Genomic DNA, 21,388 nt, shown 5'->3' with positions numbered 1-21,388 from the left:
GTAAATTATTTCAATTTTCGAAAATTATATTATCTGTACAACCAATCGACTTCTGTTCGACGAACCAGAATAGCAAATTTGATGTCTGTACTGTTTTTCATTATTATCGTGATTCATCTTTTTAGTACAATATATTCTTTATTTTATACAATTGACTATGCAGTATTAAATTTTTGAAAACTAATTAACAGATATGAATTAATATGCAATTTTACTTTAAAATATATCGTAAATATGTTATTATTAAGTTTTTATGCACATATTGGCCGCTAAATAATATTTTCCTCTCTCATAGAGACCGATTTCAATGAAATTTATTTTTAGACCCCGTGTTAGAGAAACTTTTGTTTAAAAATTACAATTTTATTTTGATATTAATTGATTAGGATTTGATTATACTTGTTAGTAGAACACTTAGTTTTTGAATATCTGACAGGAATTCCGAAATATTTGGATGTAAAATGTAGGCGGGAAACGGGCGTTAGCGTTCACAGTTCTTCGTCTCATTAAACATAGACATGAGAATGCTAGTCTAGACATACTTAAGTTGATATATTTACAAACAAAATGATTCTTAGTCTGTAAATTGTTTATTCATATTGAAAAACTATATGTAACTATATGATATCGTTAACCTTTTTTTCTTCATAGCATTGTAGAAGAAATCGATTTTCGTATGAAAATAATAATATAGACGGTAGTTTGGTTTATTTTACATGCAAGAGTTTCACAATGATAACTCAGATGACAGGGTTATCACTACAGATCAAAGTTGTACATTGTAATATATCTTTATGGTTAACACTGCCCAGGTTTGAGTTGAATGTTGTCAATGGCAATATCCGAACGGAATCCAGAACTTGTTTTTTGTCCATAAAACAGGATCTAAATAATATTTGTTTTAAGATTAAAGGTTGTCAAAGTATTTCAAGAAAGGCTTCAATCATTAACAAAATAAAAAAAAAAATTCAAAGTATATACTTGACTAAAAGGTGGAATTCAAATTCTTTGATTATTATTGCATCTTTATCAATAGTATTAATTAGTAGATATATTGTTCATAATCATCTAGATACAAAGTTTAAGTAATGTCAAAACAGTGAAATAAAACGACCTAAGGACATGTCTTATGCAAATTAATTAGATTCAGAAATATATTCATCCAAATTTTAAAGTATAAAACCAATCATATGTTCACTATTGTGATAGCACTCACATATGTATGCTTGTACATGGTCACGGTTTCTTCATACTTGAGCCATTCTCCGCCTATTTGTGGCCCCGATCTTGTAAGTTTGAGTCTGTAGTTCCAGATATTTGAGTCAAAGAGAATCACTTTAAGATCCCCAACATCTGTGCCCACCATTGAATAGTAAAACGACAGACAGAAATCCCCCTCTAGAAAATTTGATTTGAAATGTTTAATTTGAGTATAGGTTAATCACTTGATACAGAAAATAATATAAAAATTGGAAGTTACACGTACATAACATATCGTGCATAAAATTACAAATAAAAGAGAACTATTTCAAAAATGAAGGAAACGTTACATAAAATGACAAAACATTAGGTAATGGTAGCAATATTTAAACTATAAGTTAATGATAAATGCATAGTATCTAGAGTAAAACTGCAAATACAAGGACTTATATGTATATAAATTAAACGTCGTTCTCAAGATTAAGGGTATAATATTTACCAACCTGTTACATCGTTCTCCCTTATCATATGAAATTGTGACCATGCACCTGCGTCAACACCAGATCCCTCGAGGTATAGGTACCTCTTTCCTTCCGCTGCTTTCATCGGCCCAGTGCTTGGACTAGGGGTCGGACCCTTGTAATCAAAGTAAATCGGTTTTACGCGAACTATAAAGGTTTTATTTAAATTTAAATATCCTAAACTTATTTTATTGGTTAGGATTTATATTTTCATACAGACATGTCTACCCCTGTGTACATGTAAATACAAAAAGATAACTTCAATTTATTGAATTTGTGGACATTCTGCAGCTCTTGTGATTTGCATAGCGTCAATTGTTAATAAAAAATCATAAACATGAATGTTATGGTTTATGTTTAAACATACTTTGGCTTCATCAATTACAATGTATTTTTTGTGAATTTCAACAACATTTGCCCATCTTTAATTATTGAAGAAAAAAATGTAGTTTATCTATCTCCGAGGATTGTCCCAAAATTGTGTAAACTGAGAGAATATTAAAATTCGACACTATGACTTCGTCAGAATAAGGTATTTTCATCATAGACCCTTTGACAAACAGTACCCCAAAATTTAAATACGTGCTTAATAAATTCTTTGAGAAACACAAATATTCATATTAGCAGGTTTTTCCAGACGGCGCAATGGCGACGTAAAAAATAGCTAGCCTTTACGTTATTGTTGATTACCCTTCAGATACTTACCCTTGGTTGATATTGGATTTTATTTGTGATTAACCGGACAAGAAAGCAGGCATCTTCCATTTTAAAGCTGAACACCTCTCGTAAATAGGCACCGTCACACAGATACCTGGTATACAATTCCGTCGATTTCGTTACACCCGATTGCACACCTGAAACTCGTGGCCGACGAGTAGTATTCCTTCGTGGTCTTTGGAATTTATGTATTTTATTTTATTCTTATTTTATGTGCAGATTCTGATTGCAAATAATATTTTGACCAGTTTAATTGATGTAAGTATTCTCCTGGCTTAAAAAGTGCGCAAACTTGATAATTTCATCGCGACCGATTAACACAGCGAGGCAAGATGTACGTCCACACAGGTAAGAGATCTACAGCAAATTACTTTAAACCGCTAAGAGGTCTCCAGCTGATATAGGGGTTGTAGGGATAACGGTAGTGAAAGAGAAATATGGCGGACAGTGCCTATTTTACGAGCGGTGTTCAGCTTCAAACTGTATTATCAAACACCAACTCCTGATATAGTTGTATGTATTATGAAAAAGAATACTCTGTTGAATACTAACTCAACAAACAAACTATTATTTCAATAGTGAGAACATTTTAGGTAATGGGAGCCGTACAGTGGCTGTTGTGATGAATTTTAGTCAAAAACTTGATGCTGTCATTGATAAAAAAAAAAGATGCCATTTGGAACACTCTGTTTAAATTTGTTGTGTTTTTGCTGAATTTGTCAAATACTCATTGATGTTTGTGGAATTTGTTGAGTTAAAATTAACTTCATATTAAATATACATTTAGGAAAATGTCTTTGACTTTTTGTTAAATAAATTAAATCAAGTTATTCAGGGAGTAAATGGTATCAGAGATTATGCGACGCCCTGTTTATTGCTACATAAGTAAGGAAAGTTGACTATGGAAAAATTGAAGTCTTCACGTTTATCATGAAGTTTGTTGTTAGGTTACCATCATCATCCTTTTTGAGTAAAATATCCAAATATGAAACAAATGATGCAGACTCTGTGATATATTTTATTTCAAGTTCACTGGGATATATCGAGTCGACGTAAGAATGGATATAACAATTGTTAAGGTCAGACGACACGTTCCTGAATTTTAACTTTTTCCAGGAATTTGTTAATGGTTTACTACTACTTTGACAAGCTTTCTTTCAAAAATATTAGGGTACCTTACCAGGCATTTCTGCAAAATACTAGAGTACAATATACTATATAATCTTCTTGAAAGTAAACCTGAATTGCTGATACAAAAATAAATAAATATATAGCACACCGAAATTCACTATATTGGAACTCTTATCTCGTATCAGGGCTTTGAACTCAGGACCTCTAGAAGCTATACGCATCTGGCAGTGAGCGGCCACGGTTCTAACCACTCGGCCATCTAGACACATAACCATGTCGAAGTAAAGTTTAATCATATTAAAAACTATTATAAAATTAATATTTTTTTATTGGAACTCTTTTTTAGGAGGAGATACAAAAAAGATTATCGAGGAACGTGTCGTCTGACCTTAATTGATAATACGTTGTCGATGTACCTTTTAAGTTGAAGGCCATAGCGAGTGATTTATTTTTTTTAAGTACACGTGTTTAAATATATCCTGCTTCATACATGTAAAAATACATAAATAGGTCTGCTAGTAAAGGGACACAATTGGTACCCATAGGACTTCCAACAAATTTTTTTAAAGACGACTTGATTTCTAAAAACTACATAGATGTTGTCTATTAGAAACTAAAGCATCGTTTTAATGACTAAAAATAGGTACATCAATAAATAATAAAAAAATTAACAGATCGAAATGCATTTGAAAATTCTTTGATTCGAAAAATACTCATCGTTGCATATTTCAATTTTTTATGTTGGTATTAACTTTTTATTTTGACATTGTGCTGCATGTTAAATTTATGAATGAGTATGATTTTATTTATCGTTTCAGGTTCATATAGTAACAGTTGATTCAAACACCAATAAATTGTCATTACCTCGTGTATGGTCCAAGTAATACGATCCGATTTAAGGCCGTAACTTTCTACACCACACCACTTGTCAGTTTCGAATGTGCAAGTAACAACTGAAATCAAAATTAAATTGAACTTAAAATTAGATTAAACAAACAATAATATCGACATCACAACTCAAAAAAATATGTTTCCACTAGACAAGAATATATAAACCTTTCCTTATTGTAATTTTTGTTATTTAAATAGATAATAACAACATCATATCATATAAAATAGCGTTCGTTCAAGGTTCGAGGTAATTTTACGTTCACTACTTAACGTTCATACCGCAATAAAATATTGTCAAACAAAATAATTAAATCATGTTTTTAATTTAGAATACAGTAGCATTACATATACTGCATAATATCATTAAACGAACGTGCATAGAATGCATAGCATTTGACTATTAATTTTTCTTCACTTATATGTTCATTTTAATCACATATTTGTGTAACTAACGTACATAACATTTTAAATTAACAATTAATTGTTGCAATGTTACCTTCGCAGTTTTCACCAATGTACCCTGGTAGACAGTTACAAGTGTAAGGCATGTCATCGCCTGATATTGCTGGGACGCAGGTTCCACCATTTTTACAAGGAATCAAACTACAGGGAGTACCTTGGACTTAAAAAATAGCATTCTTCTATGTAAATATGTAAGAAATATTTAACTTTTACTACTGAGCTTTTATATTCAAACCAGTTTTATCTTTGAAATAGCCTCGTAATATTGCTATATTGAAAAAATTAAGATTATGGAAATTAAAACCATAAATTATTGTCTAATTGTTTTCATGTTTCAGGAAATGTGTAAACAAGTAGAAAAGAAATTTTAACTAGGATGTGACATTTGAGCAAATGTTTTGGTGCGCTCCTCAACACATTATAACAACGATAGAACTTTCATCTCAAATTATAAACACATTCGGGAAAGATAATTGTATATAAGTTCTAATCAAATTTCAATACATTACAGACAATGCATTTCATTTGATATGAGACGTACATAATCCGTTTCCCACCTTCACAATATTGCCCCGAGTAGCCATGTTTACACACACATCCTCCTTGGGTGCCGGTTCCAATAGGACGGCATTCCCCGCCATTTCGACACGGATTCACACTACAATAACTTATTTCTGCAAATAGTGAAAAAAAATGCACTAAAAACCTCATCTTCTTGCATGCTCGAGTGGGAAGAATTTTAGTGACAGTTCTTTTAAATGTGGATAGGTGTTGGCTAGTGTAGTGTAAAACAGAATTGTGTTAACTGGTCATCATGGTGTTAGTAACTAATCAAAATAACAAATTGTGAACTTTTAAAAAATAATCGTACACTTATATCTATCCTTTCTAAAAACAGGTTTTCTTTCAGCATAGTTTCTGGCGCTTTATGTTTAGCTGCAGAAGTTCATTAAATGAATTGTTATTGATTTTTTTTTATTTGATTGTGTTTTGGGTTTTGGGTTTTGAGGGGATTTTTCGTCCTCCACATCATATTATTAATATACGTGTCAAAGTTGTTTATCGTTTATATATATCATGTGAAAGAGCGTATATAATGATTATAAGACAACGATTCAAAAATATTTCATACAAATAAGCATAAGAAGGGATATAATAGAAAAAGAATTGAATGTTGATTTTTTTAATTCGTTTCTTTTATTACACAGCAGGCTGTCTAGTCAATTTTATACCGTTCTTTATTTAAGGAATAAAGAATCATATTTGGAGTATCATGAAATGATTAATTGCAATAAAGACCGAACTAGAAAACTGACCAGTCAGGAAGGACCCCGCTATGACAATTAATATAGAAAAGTGAAAAAAAAACTTTGAATTACATCCTCTTTATATTAACAATGATGAAAAATAAATGCCCAGCATAAGATGTAAAGAACTGCAATATATATAAGGTGGTAAAAAAAAACTATGAAAATTATAAGTAACAACTGTATTTTTAAAATTTCAAGATAATTCCTGAATGTCCAAAAACTCTAAATAGTAACCTTGTATCTGCATAAAACAGGGATAACCTCATGTCTTATTTAAAGAAAACTAAATTAAATGTGTATTCAAAAAAGATTTAAACCGGTGTTTTATAAAATGCAAGCATTCAGTGAATGCAAATACATTGTATCACCCAGGGTTGACCTCAACTTCAAAACAAACATCAGATGCAGGCAAAGGTGTTCATTAATCTTCATATGACAGATAGAGATAAGCCTCTAAATTTTCTGCAGCAGGCAAGATAATTAATCTCAGGGGATTAATTGTTCTGCTCTCTCATCCTTTTCTTCTAAATTTACAATAAGATTTTTTTTGAGAAATGACAGAATGGGGTTATTATCTGATTACCTGTTAAAATTAACAGCATAAAGGCAGAAAAAAAATAAAATTAATAATTAAAAAATAAAATAGTGAAAAAGGATATCTTAATATATATCTTGATTTTAGAATTCAATAAAATTATCATAAATCATTGTGTACGGTATTTTAACCAAAATAAAGTATGAATATTATATATTTTAAATCCATATTTCAAAGAATGTACACAATACTACACATCATTCAAAATTGACCTTAACTTCAAAGCAAAGTTCATTTGCAGACACAGGCAGTGCAGTAATTAATCTCAATGTGACAAATAAAGATAAAGCTTAGGATTTTCTTCCTGTGGAAGGTTAATTAATCCCAAAGGACAAATATTGCACAGCCTTCCAAGTATATACAATGGTAACATTCTCAGCAGTTATCTCTCTTTGCCCATTCATTATTATGCATAGTTAAGGAATCTACCCCACCACCCCAGCTCCAAACCAGAAGACATAGAGAACAAAACTTAGCATCAAATATGTATTGCTGCCTACTGAACTACCATACCAAATTTGAACTTGATTGGGCAACCATGAAAAAAGTTATTAGAAAAAGAGTGACAGACGGACAGACAGAAGTAATTACTATAGGGCACCTGCAAATCCTTGCGGGGCCCTAATAATTCCTTATCATTGATATTTATATAATTTTTAGCACTTGTACAATTAAAGGTAAAAATGTATATTACAAATGTAGACTCTATAACATAAAATACACTTTGATAAATAAACATATTGATTAATATCACGAAACCATTTAACATTGTCAAATATAGGAAAAGTCTTTTCCAAATTTAAATGTTAAAAAATGTTAACAAGCAGGACTGAAATTAAGAATCATGTTTTTGAAATATTTTCAATTTTAAGCAATACTTTATGTTGTGCATTGAAACTAGGTGGGATGGAAATAAATTCAATTTAACAAAACGCTTGGACCTATGCATACAACAGTACTTTACCTTCGCAATTGATACCCGTGTACCCAGTCGAACAAATACAGGTGTATGCTTTTGCTGGATTACCCGAAGATTTACATGTTCCACCATTTTTACAAGGATTTGGGTTGCAGGCACTCTCTTGACCTTTTACAATATATACATCCAACTCATTCTAAGTATACATCAAAGCACGAAAAGATCATTAACATGGCGAATTAGTGTGTTTTTTTTCACAGGTGAATGTTTTTATTATGTCTTGGTAAACCATAAATAAAACGTTATTTTTTGTTTTCAATAAAAATATATGTTTAAAACTGTAAACTCATTTTGAAAGAACATGAAATGTTATTTTTGGCAGAATTATCGTTAAAGTAAACATCGGTTAACATCTTTGACCTTACATAAGCCTGGCCGAAGCTTCATGTTGTCTATTCCAAGTTCCTGTGGGCCCATAACAGCTTCTATTACAATCTGCAATACGAATTATTGAAATGGTGTACACATGAGTTTACCCAAGCAAACATATGACTTTTTATTTACACAACGTAAACGGCGAATATCCGTAAATTTTTCAATTTTTGGTGTAGATTTCAAAAGAAAAAGAGTTAATACACCACTTCAAAATTTGAAACTGACTGCTTACTACCAATGATAAACCAATTATAAGTCAACTTTGGACAGACGCAAGGGTAAGGTTTTAAAAAAGTAATGTTACAATAATTACATTATGGACTTCTCTACTTGCAATTATCTCGCGGAGCTACCTTGAGTTTCCTCATAGAATGAATGTCAATGCTAGCTTTGTTCCACGTGTAATTAGTTGATGAGTTGACTTCCCATAGCTGCTCTCTAGTTATCCCTTCTTTGCCCTTCCCTTCTCTGTGAACTCTTACAATGGTCTGGTAGTCGCCATTGCTGTTTTCACCTATGTTGTAGTCGAAAGTCAGGCAGCGGACCTTCTCTAAAATAACACACAACCAAAACTAGTGTAATTTTTCGAATTTCTTTTTCTAAATTCGTGACGACTAAAGAACTGAAAATTTCATAGTTTTATTTTCCATGATGCAATGTCCAGCCTTTTATTAATTAAACATTAGACTTGATCAATATAGATATGTCATTTATTTTTAATTTTACTTTTCAAATAATCTGATTCAACACAAAAAGGAAAGTGGTTTCCTGTTTCAAATAACTGATCAAAATTGTAAGAAATATATAAATGTATTTTTTTTTACTGAAATCTTCATGTTTGCCTAGTTAAATAAAAACGAGTGTACTTAATGAACAGCCGATGTTACACTATTTAACTGTCGAGTAAAATGAAATAAAATTAGGTTTTAGGGTTTTACGCTTCAGTTTCTTATGTTACATACAACTACGGCTTATAACATAGGAACTGGAAATTAGAAGAAAAAAACCCAGGTAAAATAATTAACTATAGAAAGATTGCTCTGTTCTTTATCATAAAACCACAAAATCATGCTTGTCAACTGTGAAATATGTTTAAATTGACCATACCTGAGAACTGGACGTCTGATATCAGATACGACTTTTTATTGTAAAGTTTATATTGATTATATAGCGGGTTGATTGTTAGAAACTGGTTCCCCACACTCTGTGATGTATATATACCAGTATTACAGTTGGCGTCTGGACAAATATACTGAAAAAAGAACAGCTTTTTAAAATGTCGTTATGATTTATCCCACACTTTTCATTTTAGCAAATTGTTTATTTTAAAAAAAAAAAACATTTATTTACATATCGTATCAGATGATTTTAGTTTAATTCGGGATGTAGCTTTAAGGTCAGACGACACCTTCCTCAATTTTAGATAACTTTTTGCATGCATTTTTAATGGTTTACTACTACTTTTACTGCTATGCTTAGTATATGTATAATAATAGACATTGCAGTAGTTTTACCCGTCAATTATGTCAATTCAATGAAGTACACAATTTTCTAACAAAACACACGACATTAAAAGGTACCGCGTTATTTCGCCTCATGTTAAATTTCACCCCTGACGACGAGACGGGTAAGGTTGTATTACGAAATTGACACCGCTTTAAATAAGGGTCGAAATGATCAGACAAATTACAAATACACATGTGTACGTTTTGTTCGCTAATATTTCTAAAGTCTGCTTTCTTTACAATCGATGCATAGCATGCGGGTTGAATAACCCCAATCATTCGGGGGACGAAACCAAGCGGTTTCCTTTTCTAAACATTCCCGTGATGCATTTTGATTTGTTTTTTTCGTTTGCCCAAAGAGAAATTATTTTTATTTACATTTTTATATTTCTAACTTAGAAAGGAGACTGATTCTGCTGGTGTAAATAGGATGAAAAAGAAATTGATACTGTAATTACAAAAAAATCGGACCAAGCATCTTTAAAATCTAATTTAATAGTTAAATGGTATATTGTAGTTTTATATTGGTATTCATATTCTATTCAGATATGTTAATGCATAATACATGTATCAATATCTTTCCAAAAATATAAAGAGAAAAAAATTAGTCATAACAACTTGATTTTTACCGGAGTAAATAACCAGAAGAAATCAGAGTTGGCGATATCTTGGTGTACAAGGCAGGTATGAAAGTCCCTCGAAAAGTCGCATGAGTTAAAGCTGTCATCTGTGATATCATATAAATAACGTTTAAATATCTTTTTAAGACATGCGTCTTCATGCAGTTTCCTGTATTTCAAATACATATATAAATAATCTTTGTGTTTTTTTGCGTTTAAAAACATACGAAGCTTTATTACATAAATATTGAAACAATCCTGAAAAAAAACGTTATATAGTGCTAAGGATATATTGAAATAAGAAATCTAAGAAAAAACAATGGAAGTTTATTTTCAATACAATGTAACATAGCTTATATAATTATCATACATCCTCAGGCGCATGAAGTTTCCTATCGAATGACGTATTCATTTACTGAATGGTTTAATTAATTCGAGAAATCAATTAAACAAAACCTCTTTTTATTTTATTTTTCATACTTTCATGCCATATTCTACAATGACCATAAAATTACCAACAACTAATAAATTAGAACTAACACATGCAATGCGAGTTCTGAAACGTACTAATGACGAACAGTAAAACACGGTTATAACGAAGCGGTAGTGACGGGCGATTTTCCTTCGTTAACAGCGTGATTCTTATATCCATCAAGTTTACAACATGTTTTATAGTCATGGGGAATGAAAATCACCTCGCGTTAATTCATTATAAGCGTGTTTGCTATAACCGTGTTTTACTGTAGTTTTTACATGTACCTTCAAATCGTTCGCAGTTAGTACCAGTGAAACCATTCTTACAGTAACATACGTAAGCCATATGGCCGATTCCCTCAGCACAACTAGCTCCATTTTTACACGGAGAGGAGACGCAACCTAGTATTAAAATTGAGTATATAATAAAGATGTTAAACCATGGTAATACTCTCGTATTAAAAAAGGTACAGATAATTCTAAAAGACTTGATTAAGCATGAACTGTACCACTTAAAGTGTTGTTTCCTGTTATAGTGAAAAACATACTTCAATACGAGTATTTTTAGTGTGCCTAATAGATAATTTACAGTCGTAAATGTCCATTTCTGTTAAAGCTCTAATTAAGTGTTTTGAAAAAAAAATGTACTCATTATGAAAACAAGATGATGAGAATTAACTGAACCTGATGGATATGCCGTGACAGTTAATTGGAAGAAGTGAAATTCAGTCGATGGCACGTGTGTTTTGGTGTTAAATCTCATCATCATCATTGCAGGGTCCTCTTCTACGTCTTTTGCATATAGTTTTATGCCCTCATCCGAACGTCCGCAAAGTCTACAAATAGTGATAAAACCATAATATTCAATTACTTGTAACATTAAAATATATAAGGAAAGAATGATATTATAGAGACTTAAATAGCTCTAACGTATTTTTCATTCAAATAATCTGTACAAGCTCGCTCTCTCTCTCTCTCTCTCTCTCTCTCTCTCTCTCTCTCTCTCTCTCTCTCTCTCGGAACATTTTTAAAAAAGAAAACCCTCTAAAGTTTGTTTCAGAATAGTTGATTGTCAGCTTCCAAGCATGTAATTGGCAGCTAAAAGGTCAATTGTACATTAAAATTTAAAATAAAAAGATTTTATATATTAATAAATCTACTTTATCTACTTTTTTATACTAAACTGAACAAAATCATCAGACATATCTGATAAAAACATATCAATAATGTATGTTTCGACAATGATCGGAAATCGCTTTACTTTTTCCCTGGTGTCCCTATGTGATAGTCCCTGAACTCTAACCAGTGTTGACATTGTTTGGTAGAATCGTGTGGGAGATCCACAGCAGTAACGTACACCCGGATGATAGATCTTTGGCCTCCCTAGAAACATAGGATTTTACAAGTCTATTCTCAGGAATGGTATAAATTAACCAATAAATCCGAACATATAATTCTAATGGGATGCAAAATTATGATAAGTAAAAAGAGAGATAAGAGATGAACTTGATAATTAAGGCATTTCTGTATCAAAATATATCTATAGATATAAATACAGGTACATGTATGTTGAAGACATATTTGTTGAAGTATTTGAATTTGCAGTGGATATAAACTTTATCTCCCCGAACCCTTTCTCTCCTCCAAGCAATAAGAAAACAGTAAGAAGAAAACACCACAATATAAAATACGTTTACAGTTATACAAAAGCTAAAAATGCACAGTAAAATCATGTATAAAATAAAGTTATAGTAATTTGTTAACTATAGATTTTAACGACATTTGATTAAGATATACCTTAAAAAGCCAGGTACATTCTCTGCCTTGTTGATAAGCCTGAATTGTGATAACTTGTTCTTTTCCTGTCTCCAGTGTTATTATTCCACCGCAACCTGCATGACATTTTTCAAGTTTTGCAAAATGATAAAAAATCAAACAATATACAACTAAAATATAATATTGGTTGTACACAGCAATTGCATAAACCAGACTCAGTTTATCTCACCGTTACTAGTATCAACGTCTTCACAGCTGTCTCCTTTTAAACCTGATGGACACTTGCACTTACAGGTTCCTCCTACTGGCTTTATGGGAAAACCACCATGCTGGCATTTGTTTGTACATCCCTCTACATAATAAACGCTTTGCGGTAATAATGTTTTATGACAAAGTATGTCTTACATATTATTTTTTTCAAGTTATCATGGAATAATTTAATTATGGTTGTAACGCGGCATTTGATTGGATAGAAAAATTTAGTTAAATTTGTATAACCTGGTTTGCACGTCACAAGACACGTCACAATGCACCAACGTACTAATTCACTTGACGTTTGAATTTTGAACAGATTTATATCATTTTTAAAAGTAAAACGGACTCAATTTGTACAGCAAATTCCAGAAAATTAAATTATAAGGAATGAACTCAATATCTACCCAAGTTATACTCGTATAACCTGGGTTGGAGCAATTTACGCTTTTTTATAATCCGCTTCGCGGATTATAAAGCGTAAATTGCCCCAACCCAGGTTATACGAGTATAACTTGGGTAGACATTGAGTTCATTTCTTAAATGTTATATTTTTTTGTATATACTTTTGATTCCTTGCAGAGTATATAATGTATTATTTTCATTTGTGTTGAATTTGTTAAGTTGGAATTTGTTCTAAATGATATTAAGTCTTTATCGGCCTACAAGTTTCATCTTCTAATTAATATATATCTCAATTAAAATTTGTTTAACATGTTTCATATATATCCATAGTAGCATTAAAATTAATGATATAATATACATATGATATATAGGCATTTAAACTGATATCGTACACTAATGATGTATTTAATTATCAGAGTATTGCCTGTTTATGGTAAAGTACGCCATTTCCTCTTTAAAACATCATTTCACATTAAAAGCTGATATTTTTTTATTAGATATTACTTTACAGTAGATCACAATTAATAGTCTAAATGTTTTAACATTATCATAATTATAAATCAAACCTGTGCATTGATAGGCATCATTTATTTCTGCAATATCAATGTACGAAAGTCCTATTTTTGGTTTTGTTGCCAGGTAATCCAATTCAGGATCTTTAAGCTTCAGAGTATTTTGTCCTGCGTATCGTGGAAACGTCTAGTAAAAAAACATATCTAGTCGTCAAGTCATACATTAAATTTTATAAGATAGTTCAGCATCTACAAAACAACAAATGCTAAATTTGAGAGAGAGAAAGAGAGAGAGAGAGAGAGAGAGAGAGAGAGAGAGAGAGAGAGAGAGAGAGTACTGATAAAGAGTTGGTAGAAAAGAAAAATAACATTGTCTTACACTCATTCTATATTGCATGACTGAATGATAGTCATAAGGAAACCGGTCGCGTGTAACCTTATCCACGACGTACTGCTTGAATTGGAATTGTTTGGTGTTGTCCCAAAGCACCGTCAGGTAGCTCGATCTATCCAACCTCTGTACCTCATGGTTTCCACCAATCGTGTGATACATCTCGTGTAAAACAGACTCTATCTAGTAAAAAGAGAGAACACGTGACAATCAAGGGTTTATTATCGTCTATCAATTTCGAAAAAGTAAAACTGTAGTATTTACAAGTAGTGCTAAATGTGGATAAATACAGACAATTGAAAGGCGTTTTTCATAACAAATAGCAAGGGATTTCAGTAAAACAGGGTTATTGCGAACAGGTTTATAGCTTGACGCTATTAAATTTTGTCAATCTGACGGACAAAACTAACTAGGCTTATAACAAAGCAAAATCGCCCGTCTCTGGCGCTTCGTTATAAGCGTGTTTTACTTTACTAACCTCAAGACATCCGGCTGCATAGTTGATTATCTGTCCCCTGCTAAACGGCTTGAATCCAACAGTCGCATAACATCTGAAAGATGGTCATGTATATTATATTCCTTCGTCGTTTTCCATCTATCACTGAATGTTTTGTCAAACCCTTTTTTATTTTATGTATCAACATGTATAAGTGAAATGTATACTCTACCCATAATCATTGCCTATGAACTTAACATAGTATGTTTCGTCTGTTCGAGGTACCCATTCCACGCACGTCGATTCCTTAAACTGTTGGATGGCAGCGTTAATTAAAGACTTCGCAGTTGCTACATTGTTTCCTGTGATGTAAAATCGTTATATATTTTCAATATGGCATTTTTATGATAGCGATATTAATTCTGATGATATTGGATATCCAAACTGGCAGAAAGCGGTCGGTTGCATGATATTAATGTAAGAGGTAGCTGGGCATTTCTGCAGAGCAATTATTAACGTAAAGTTCAATATAACAAATCAATGCTTAAAAAACAAACACGTTTTGTTCAGAGAAAGCTTGAAGGAGACCAATTATGATTATGTGAAATGATTTACATTGTAGCACAACATGTTGTTGTGATTTTTTTTGGGTTTTTTTTGTGTTTGTTTTTTGTTGTTTTTTTATTTGTGGGGGGGGGGGAGGGTTTAATATATTGATTTATTTAAACAAACTTATTACATAAATGTAGGATAGTTATCTTTTATTCCCTTTATATTAGATAATGAAAACCGCCCCCTTAACGCCTACGTAATTTTGTTTTGGTCGTTTAATGTTAAATTCGTTTAAAATTGATATTTTACCGAATGAAGTCTCAATAATCACATATGGAACTTTGTTGTTTGCCCACAGTTTTTTCTGGATGTCAACTTCAAAATTCCTTTTTATCATACGCTGTGGAAAAAATATTCATATACAAACAATTATTTTACAAATTACACATCAAATATATTTATCTTTACATGACATTTTAATCTGTATACTATTATAATTTTAAAAAATCCCAATGTTAAGTTTTTAAAGACTAGATTTTTTTTTATCTTTATAAGAGAACTCTTTTTTGCAAGATGATAACTGTAGTTTTGAAATGGCCAGAACCATACGGCTTTATAAAAGACACAAAAAGAATCATAAAAATATTAACTTATTCAATTACAAAATAAAATTTAAATACCATTTTTTATAAACTACTTATGATTCGTGTACTTGAGGATTAAAATTTTTCTCAGTTCTGTTGATATGTATGAAAAAATCTTAGAAAAAATTCAAGGAGATGGAAAAACTACCAAATAACAGATATAAACTTATATTCTATGGTTACAAACAACTTTATATAAGCGTTTTAAACGAGTACCTGTTCTTGTCTAGGTTCCTGTTGTAAATTTCTTGTTTCAAGGTTCATTGGGTTTGAACCATCGGGTATTTTGGGCTATGAGAAAACACAAAATATAAATAAAAGAATACATGTGTACAAATATGTATAAGTTATGATCACAGCAACCATCAATTAACTGCATTTTGGACGCCAAAAATATAAAGGGGACTCAGTTTGTCTTTATCACGTTATATTTTGCATATATATTCTTGTGAATCTTTACAGAATTCGTTAATTTTACTTTATTATATTGTGCATTTACAGTTGAATAAAAACAGTATGTATAATAATATGTTTTTTAAAAGAATAATTTGATATCACCTATAATCATTCCATTAAATAAATGTAATTTTAAATCATGCTTCACATGTACAATGGAAAACAAATATGCAGTTCAAACAATCAAGATTGCCAGAGTCTTTCCAAAAATATATTACGAAAGAAAAAGGTTACTTATTATGTATTCTCAAAATTATATTTTATCACCTTATATTCCTTGCCGTTTATCAGAATCGTCTGGCCAAAAGTATCTTCTTTCTAAAAAAAATAATGCTAAGTTCAAATGGCCATTTTTTGTTTGTTTAGAAAATGTTTGGTCTATGTTAGTGAAAGGAAAAATATGCTGTTAAAAAATATGCTTTTGAAAAAACAAAAAAAACCATGTTTTATTATGCATAAGTTAATATTAGATTATAACGGAGTCGTTTCTTTTGAACTCACATCTGATTTATTGTCATCAGTTCTTTGCTTCAAGTGAAGTGTTTTCTGTAAGAAAAGCATATCATTTTCTAAGAAAACCCATTAGATTGCTAAAAGAAAACGGTGATTGCATACAGATAGTTTCGATAGCTTATTCCAATATTTTTTTTCCAGAGGCCATGTTGTATTTAGATGATTTTTTACAACACTTTTAATCTATGACATTATGCAGTCTTTACAAAAGTAAGAAAAAGTATAAAATATCATGATTCAAAGAAAACAGTGCTGCTGTCCTGACAGTTGACAAGGATAGGATAGGATACAGGATACACGATATAAATAATAAAGTCAAGCTCTATCCTATCCTATCTCGAATCCTGTAGCCAATCAGATTCGAGTATAAATTTTAGAGTGCTGGAGCGGAACGAAAATTAATTTAGAAATACATTTATTACAGCAATTTTGTTTGTAAAACAATATAAAACATTAAGAAATTGATAATTATGTTTTGTTTTAACAAAGCGGTTAAGAAATTTGATGCGCGCTGTATTGTTGTCTATTCGGAAACAGCGCAAGTATGGAGTGGTGGTAAATTTTTGGACTGCATAATGCAGCGTCAAATTTATACATAAACAAGAGATGTTTGTGAAACACTTATGCCCCCCTCCCTTGGAAACATCCACAAAGAAAATGAACGTAAACTAATAACTGGAATTTTTCAAAGTCCAAGGGCCATAACTCTGTCGAAAATTTCTCTAGCATACCAAGATTTAAACTTGACCTAGATTTATCATGATAAACCTGTATACCAATTCTTTTTTCAATATGTTCATCCTCTGCGAAGAAAATAAGCGGAAACTGCAAAAAACTAAAAATTGCTACGTCCAAGTTCCATAACTCTGTCGCAAATTGCTCGATCGTATCCAATATCAAACTTGACCTTGATATTATCTTGATAAACCTGTGTACCAAATTTCATTTCAATGTGTTCATCCTCTGCGAAGAAAATGAGCGGAAACTGCAAAAAACTAAAAATTTCTACGTCCAAGGGCCATAACTCTGTCGAAAATTGCTCGATCGTGCCCAACATCAAACTTGACCTAGATATTGTCATGATAAACCTGTATACCAAATTTCATTTCAATATGTTCATTCTCTGCGAAGAGAATGAACGGAAACTGTTGGTGGACCGACCGACAGACAGACAGACCGACCGACATACAGCAGCAAAGCAATATGCCCTCCCTTCTTCGAAGCGGGGCATAATAAAGTTTTTTGTTTTTTATTTTAAGACTTCAATAGTTAAAAAAAATATATTCAGCATACGAACTTATAAGTAGACAAGTGTCTTAACAAGAAACACACTGCATACGATTTAATATCACCGATGCACAGGTAAACAAGTTACCTCGTTCTAAAGATGTTTTGCTTTATGTATTAATTAAACATGTCGACTATTACATTAGTCAATAGATTGTTAATAAAATATTCCTTTGCTTAAATTTCGATTTACTTATTTCGTATTCCTAAATTTGGATGAGATAGGATAGGATTGGGTAGGATAGGATAGAGCAGGATATAGGATAGGAAAGGAATGGTTTGTTAACTTTCACGATAGAACCACCGTATAATATTTTTTCAAGATAAAGAAATGATTTTGAAAAAAATACATGAAAAATGACTATCACACACTGTAAAGATTAGAGTCATTCCTTTTACTCTTATGTAGCTATGTAACCAGGTTTCATTGAAAATGAAATATAGCCTATTAGACATTATATTTTACTTTTTCCATTTTAAATGTAAGACCGAAACAAATTTGCCATGACCTGCGATTTCAATTCTAATATGCCGATTACTTTTAGGAAAACATATGGTTTTACATATTTTACATAATCTCCATTTATCAACACAAATACTTCACGTATTTTAGATGTCTGCAAAAATGTTTTGATATTACATTTTGTTTGTTGAGTTGAAGTACACGACATTTTGCAATTATGGATTAGTTAAATTAAAAGTAATCTATCCTGTCAAAGAAGTATCGTTTAATATTTCAAAACCTGTAAAAAATGATAAGTATAGGTTAAATCATATTGTGGTCCATTTTCCAAACACATGTGTAACTTTGTCACTTCAGGGGTGGACTAACACACAGATGTAAGAAATATTGAATTTATATCAAATGAAAATGTTATTAATAAGGAATAAAAGTGACTTCATTTACTTCTAACATCGGGTTCAAATTTCTTTCGGACACTGCAGATAGTTCCAAGTTTTGATTCGTTTCCTTGCTGATCTGGGAGCGTAGTTCTTCAAGGATACGATTTGTAAAAGATGATTTCTTTGCCCAAACTTTGATGCACAAAAGAACAAAAAATTAATAGTGACATTGCTTGTTACTTCATGTAGAATATAGCATTATTTTGATCTAGGCTTGGGCCGATACCAACAATTTGGGCTGATACAAGGACCGATATCAAACAACCGTATGATGTTGTTTATACTATATGTCTAAAATCAAAGACATTTATGCAAATTCAAATAATTTCAAATAAGGAATATAATTTATCATAAAGAAGCTTTATATTTTTATTTAGATTCACAAAACTCGTTCGTTTTATTTCTTTTCTAGGTGTTAAGAACTGTAAGAGTTGTCGGACTTTGTTAACAAACTATCATCGTTTGAAATTTAGTAGAAGAGATTCTGTCGTCTGAGATGAAGCACTAGTATCTTCTAGAATTCAAAATTATCGAAAGAGTACATGTAACTTCTTTCTTACGCAACTTCAAAATGTGTCAAATTCTTTCACTGGGATTTCGTAAGCTTCTTGTCAGATTTCATTCATAATACATGTAACCTATACTGTTATAGCAAGTTGTTTGAGAACGTTTATAAGCGCGTCCATTACGTTAACCACTTAATTTATACAATCTAAACTCTTGTTTTTAAGATTAAGTCTATTCGTCTCTATATCCGCCATATGAAATTATGGGATAATAAATAAACCGTGCTATTGTTCTTAATACAAAACCGTTGAATAGGTTACTTAGATACATATATCTTTGTTTAAGATGAGGCTTTTTTTAAAATTATCATTTGCTTTTCTGTCGTTATTTCACAAACTATTCCTAACTCAAAGCAAAGATATTTGGGAATTGACGATTTTAAATTAGAGGACAATACACGTTTGACGACGGGTTAAGACAGTGAAATGGCAGTCCCAAGGATTATACAGCCCTAGCTTTTGATTGCTGTCTCACCTAGTCCAAAACACGTGTATCAGGGCTGATACACTACTAGGTATATGATATTATATAAACGCAATAATCAAATCATTTTTAAGTTATTGAAAAAAATGTTCCATTCATAAGGCAATTGGTTAGGAAACGTTTCCTGTTTAAACTTTTGTACACAAACAATTTTTTAGTACCTTCTATATGATGTATTTTATCGTAAGAGAAGCAAAAAATATTGACAATTGAGCATTAAAACCATACATATTTGTTATACATCTAGATTCATTGGATCTGCGGCTATTATCGATTGGAAACCTTAAGTAAACTAAGACGAAATCTATACTTAGAAAAACTATGAGTTTAGTTTGTGATCACAATTTTGTATATAGGCCTACACGTGAATAAACATTAAAAACAATTTACAAATAAAAAAAATATTTTAACAGGTCATGTCCGATTTGGGGTCTTCTTTTACAATTTTTGTAGTTTTATTATTACACTTACGATCATTAAAAATATTTCTGTATAAAACAAATTCGGCTTACCTTCTTTCGACCAACATACACCCAAAAGGAGGGCAACTATTGTTGCTTGCTTCAGAGTGAGTGTCATCTCGTCGAATGATATGGAATCTAGTCATCGACGGCTTATTTATATCCGATTCTCTAAAACTTAACCTAATTTTGTTCAAGGGCGTAACACTTAGCATGCATTTTCTTCTCCGCTGAAGTGCAGCGAATGGAGACACTCGAGAAAGTATATGTGATTATCTGGCTGTTGATAAAAAACAATCATGTCGTCATCAAACTTATTTTATGACAAGCAGACCTGAACATATACATGCGTCCACATTCTTTAAGTATTCTTGTCATATATAATCTGCAGTATCACATTTTTGAAACTATATTGTTTTATAATTAAAATAAATCTCTCTACAACCCACACTCTAAAAAACACACACAAACAAACATTAATAAATCGAACCAACCAATTAAAAAAACCGATTTTTATTTTTAAAAATAGATTACCTCGTTTTTAAGAAAAACGATTCAACTACATAATGTTAAAACACTTATGTATTTTTAATGATTTTAAAAAATGACACATTCCAAATAAATGGAGCTTTAATTTCTTTAACAACGGATTTTGATCAATACCCTAAAAGATTCCAAAAAACATATTTTATAAGAACAAAGGAAAAATATTTAGAACAAATGTAAAATAAATCAATTAGTACAAAACATTATATAAAAAAGTGTTTGTTAGACATGTTTTTAAAAGCATTATAATCAAAATTGAAAAGGTACATGAACATGTAAACAAGATATTATGTCATGTATTTGTAAGTACAGTTGAACCACAATTTTTCAAAATACTTCAAGGTTTACAAAAACGTTCGTGAAAGGCATGTTTGTTAGACATGTGGTTAAAAGCATTATAATCAAAATTGAAAAGGTACATGAA

General features: G+C 31.2%; 1 protein-coding gene across 3 annotated transcripts; it reads right to left on the bottom strand.

The window, feature by feature from the left end:
• Nucleotides 1-693: 693 nt before the first annotated feature.
• On the bottom strand, nt 694-20,625 carry LOC105333387 (uncharacterized). Of its 3 annotated transcripts, XM_034463293.2 has the most exons (26): nt 20,470-20,625; nt 18,912-19,039; nt 16,706-16,750; nt 16,472-16,522; nt 15,965-16,039; nt 15,414-15,504; nt 14,785-14,914; nt 14,595-14,667; nt 14,105-14,299; nt 13,780-13,912; nt 12,786-12,908; nt 12,578-12,672; nt 12,042-12,163; nt 11,465-11,616; nt 11,066-11,182; nt 10,316-10,413; nt 9,289-9,433; nt 8,535-8,731; nt 8,172-8,241; nt 7,792-7,914; nt 5,480-5,596; nt 4,957-5,082; nt 4,434-4,522; nt 1,704-1,836; nt 1,217-1,398; nt 694-885 (listed from the first exon to the last, which is right to left on the bottom strand). In XM_034463293.2, exons 1-26 carry the CDS (start codon nt 20,534-20,536, stop codon nt 799-801), a joined length of 2,964 nt encoding a protein of 987 aa, XP_034319184.2. In that variant the 5' UTR covers nt 20,537-20,625; the 3' UTR covers nt 694-798. The 3 variants fall into 3 exon arrangements, with proteins under 3 accessions (XP_034319184.2, XP_065945071.1, XP_065945066.1); XM_066088999.1 differs by lacking the exon at nt 16,472-16,522; XM_066088994.1 differs by lacking the exon at nt 16,706-16,750.
• Between the last annotated feature and the right edge of the window lie 763 nt (nt 20,626-21,388).

Source organism: Magallana gigas, chromosome 1 (assembly GCF_963853765.1).
Source record: "Magallana gigas chromosome 1, xbMagGiga1.1, whole genome shotgun sequence".
NCBI classification, from domain to species: Eukaryota; Metazoa; Mollusca; class Bivalvia; order Ostreida; family Ostreidae; genus Magallana; species Magallana gigas.
The sequence above is the reverse complement of the archived record's forward strand: the minus strand, read 5'-3'. Positions and strand labels throughout refer to the sequence as shown.

Bases quoted from the DNA above. Each gene is read 5' to 3' on its own strand.
- LOC105333387 (XM_034463293.2), bottom strand. From the start codon at position 20,536: ATGACACTCACTCTGAAGCAAGCAACAATAGTTGCCCTCCTTTTGGGT. The intron at 12,673-12,785 runs GTGAGATAAACT...AATGTCATGCAG, and splicing joins AGACGTTGATACTAGTAACG to GTTGCGGTGGAATAATAACA. The intron at 11,183-11,464 runs GTTCAGTTAATT...TTTTAATACTAG, and splicing joins TGTCACGGCATATCCATCAG to GTTGCGTCTCCTCTCCGTGT.